The 3,782-nt window shown below is 56.4% G+C and overlaps 1 protein-coding gene across 1 annotated transcript; it reads right to left on the bottom strand.

The window, feature by feature from the left end:
- Nucleotides 1-424: 424 nt before the first annotated feature.
- Nucleotides 425-3,577, bottom strand: LOC112116131 (cathepsin G-like; the record flags this gene model as incomplete). Its single annotated transcript, XM_026646921.2, has 4 exons — nt 425-1,124; nt 1,498-1,770; nt 2,281-2,407; nt 3,408-3,577. Coding segments are annotated over 4 exons (720 nt in total), but the record flags the coding sequence as incomplete, so codon positions are not given.
- Nucleotides 3,578-3,782: the final 205 nt, after the last annotated feature.

Here is a 3,782-nt window from a genome sequence, read left to right as displayed (position 1 = left end):
AGTCTGGACATAGCCTCTTCTTCCCGACCGTCCCGCATGCCCCCCGTGCCCAGGGCAGCACTGAGCAGGCCATGCCAGTCCACGGCGTGGGAATCCCAGCCCCAGGTCCGGCGCAGGCAATTCCCTTTGCATCTTGGTCCCAGCCAGCGGGGCTCCTCCTGCCCTGAGGGGAGGCGTTTCCCCCTTGCACCCACCAGCTCCCTGTTGCACTGCAATCACTGAACCCAGGTGTCCTGGGTCCCAGCCTTCCCCTGTCAGGGCGAACTCCCTCCCGGACCCGGGCCGACCCAGTGTCGGCTCTGGAGGTTGAGGCTCAGGTTGAATTTTCAGTCCCAGTGCCAGCATTTTTTTGTAAATTTATGTTTATTCACGACAGGGCGACGAAGCAGTGAGTGCAATGAATGCAGATGTGCAGGGGGGTGGGGATGCTGGAAACAGGCTATTGGTGCTGGCGCTGAGTTCCCGTCCCATTGACGATCTCCCAGGGGCCTTGACGGCACTGGGAGCAAGTGGGTTTGGAACGGGAGGCGGCCAGTCCAGGGTAACGAACACAGGACAGCGCTAGCACGGACAGGACAGGTTGCAGTTCCAACATGACTCAGCTGGCAGGGTGAGGACGAGGATCTCCCCCGAACAGTCACTCGACCGGCCGACATGGGGGTGAGCTACAAACCGCCAGGTCAGCCCCAGGGTTCAGCTCGGAGACAAACCACCTGCTTCCCTAGCCTGAGTTTGGTTGGGCGTGCCAAGGGAGCCGACGGGATCTGGATTTGAACCTGGTCCTAACTCCTGTAGACCCCCTGCCTTGTTGCTCATGATGGTTGGGTGCTGCCCACGGCTCCCCTGAGCGGAGCAATAGCTGGTGGCAGGGAGATGGGGGAAAGGGGGAAGCACAGCCCCTTTCCAAAGCAGGCCCTATGTCGGGGCATCTCCAGAGGCCCTCTTGCGAGACAAGCAGCAATTCCCGGTGGGGCTCAGGGCTGCAGTGTTCTCATGGTCTCCAGGATCCAGGGAACAAATCTTGAGACTCTGGTGTACACTGCAGGGGGGGTCCCATTGGGGGAGTCCCAAGAGACAATGCCCTGGGCTGTTTTGCCGCACACCAGGGGGCCCCCGGAGTCACCCTGAGAATTAAAAGAAGCAGATGATGAGAACAATTAGATCGGTTTCCTGCTGTTATTCAAGCACTGACCTACAGCTAAGCAATACTGCCCTAGCCCAGCCATTTTTAGCATCACCCTCCGCCCCGCCCCCGCCCTGACACAGCTGGTCTCAGCATCGCCCCCTCCTTCCTCAGCCCAATCGGTCTCATTGGGCCCCACCCCCCAGCCCAGCTGCTCTCTTCCTCCTCCTGGGAGAAGCAGCATTATTCATTTGTACAGCGCCTAGCGCCGTGGGGGGCTGGTCTCTGATCTTTGCTCACAGGCCCGTCTGCAATCCCGAGAGATTCACTGCTCCTCAGAAGGAAATGGCCTCTTGAACTAGGAGGACTTTTACCTTAAAGGAACTTTTGCCCTGTTTCGGATCCCCTGCACAAAGCATAGTGGAGGTGTTATAGTAACGATAGATCTGGTCAGGATTCCTCAGACACACATAATCCTCCAGCACCTCCACATTCACCTCCTGGAGCACATCTGAGCCCTTTGCACTGCGGGCGCTCGTCCGGCCCCAGCCAGCGACACTGCACATGGCCCCGGGCTGCACGCCCTGCCAGGTGCTGGGCAAGGGGATGAGCCCCACCCATTCATTGAGCCTGGCTCGGTGCGCCAGCTACAAAGACAGGACACGAGGCTCGCAGTCAGCGAGAAATGCAGTCGTGGATGGGCCAATCCAAGAAGAAAGCAAAGCAGGAGGTGGCCACTGGGAGTGGGATAGGGGCGGTACCTGCAGCAGGGTGAGGTCACTGGGGGTGGGGTGATGGGATGGGGGCGGTGCCTGCAGCAGTGTGAGGTCCCTGGGGGCGGGGTGAGGGGATGGGGGCAGTACCTGCAGCAGTGTGTGGTCACTGGTGGTGGGAGGATGGGATAGGGGTGGTACCTGCAGCAGTGTGAGGACACTGGGGGTGGGGTGATGGGATGGGGGCGGTACCTGCAGCAGTGTATGGTCACAGGGAGCAGAGTGATGGGGGGGCTTGTACCCAGGGCTGGCGCAACCCATTAGGCGACCTAGGCGGTCGCCTAGGGCACTACAATTTGGGGGGCGGCGACCGCAGCGGTATTTTGGGGCGGGACCTTCCGCCGCCTAGGGCAGCAGAAAAGCTAGCAGCGCTCCTGCTGGTACCTGCAGCAGCATAACATCATTGTTAAAGGAGTACATGTCATATTGCGGGTGGGGGATCCGGCGAATTTCTTGTCGGCTCCATTCCCACAGTCTAAGGTTATGGACTCCCAGCTTGACAGTGATGTAGCTAGAAAAGTTAAGGGGAAAGCAGGGGTCCTTAGGGGCGGGGGCGTATGCACAGTGATAGACGGGCCCAGGTGGGTCTCACTCAGGAATACTGCTCTTGGGGGCTGCAACATTTTAAGAGCATAAGTGCAGCCATACTGGGTCAGACCAAAGGTCCATCTAGCCCAGTATCCTGTCTTCTGACAGTGGTCAATGCCAGGTGCACCAGAGGGAATGAACAGAACAGGTAATCATTAAGTGATCCATCCCCTGTCGCCCATTCACAGATTCTGGCAAAGAGAGGCTAGGGACACCATCCCTGCCCATCCTGGCTAATAGCCATTGATGGACCTATCTTCCATATAGTGCCTTAGTTGTCTCTTTTCCAAGCTGAAAAGTACCAGTCTTTTTAATCTCTCCTCATACAGAAGCCGTTCCATACCCCTAATCATTTTTGTTGCCCTTTTCCAATTCCAATATATCTTTTTTGAGATGGGGCAACCACATCTGCACGCAGTATTCAAGATGTGGGCGTACCATGGATTTATATAGAGGGAATATGATATTTTCTGTCTTGTTATCTATTGCTTTCTTAATGATTCCCTGTTCACGTTTTTGACTGCTGCTGCACATTGAGTGGATGTTTTCAGAGAACTATCCACAATGACTCCAAGATCTCTTTCTTGAGTGGTAACAGCTAATTTTATATGTCTAATTGGGATTATGATTGCCAATCTGCATTACTTTGTATTTGTGAGGTCCCTTTGAAGTGCTTCGCAGTCTGTCTGGGACTTAACTATCTTGAGTAGTTTTGTATCATCTGCAAATTTTACCACCTCACTGTTTACCCCTTTTTCCAGATCTGGGCCCCCTGTCCCACCTAGCTGAGTCAGAGCCCACCCAATAAAGATTCATTCCTCCCTTGGGTCTTTGGGCATCCTGCGCATTGCCGGCTCCAATCCAGCCCAAGGGCCAAGGGTGGAGTTTGGGGGACTCAGGACGGGTGGGTTTCTTACCCTTGCTTGTCGTTGCAATGAGCTGCCGTCAGCACCACATCGTCCCGAATCAGGAACCCCCCACATGTTTTCACCCCTCTCCACGTTGCTATCTGCACATAGGCCATGTAGGGTCTGGAGTGGGGCCGGGTTTCCCATCCCCCGATGATCTCCCCTGGCAGGGAGACAGGGAGGGGTGAAAATCATCTGCTTTGAGACAATGTGAGGTCGGAGAGTGTAACCAAGGACCCCAGCCCTAACCCTACCCCTAATCAGGAGCCCTGATCGGCCTGTGGACCCGGACAACCCGGCCTCCCCGTCCGTTCTCTCCAGATCAGCCCTCAGCACCCCAGCTCTCCCCTCCCCCTGGATCGGCCCCTCACTCTATCCCCATCCCACTAT

This window comes from Terrapene carolina, unplaced genomic scaffold, assembly GCF_002925995.2.
Source record: "Terrapene carolina triunguis isolate 2854851 unplaced genomic scaffold, T_m_triunguis-2.0 Scaffold48767, whole genome shotgun sequence".
NCBI classification, from domain to species: Eukaryota; Metazoa; Chordata; order Testudines; family Emydidae; genus Terrapene; species Terrapene triunguis.
Note: the sequence above shows the minus strand (reverse complement) of the source record. Positions and strands in the feature narration are given on the sequence as shown.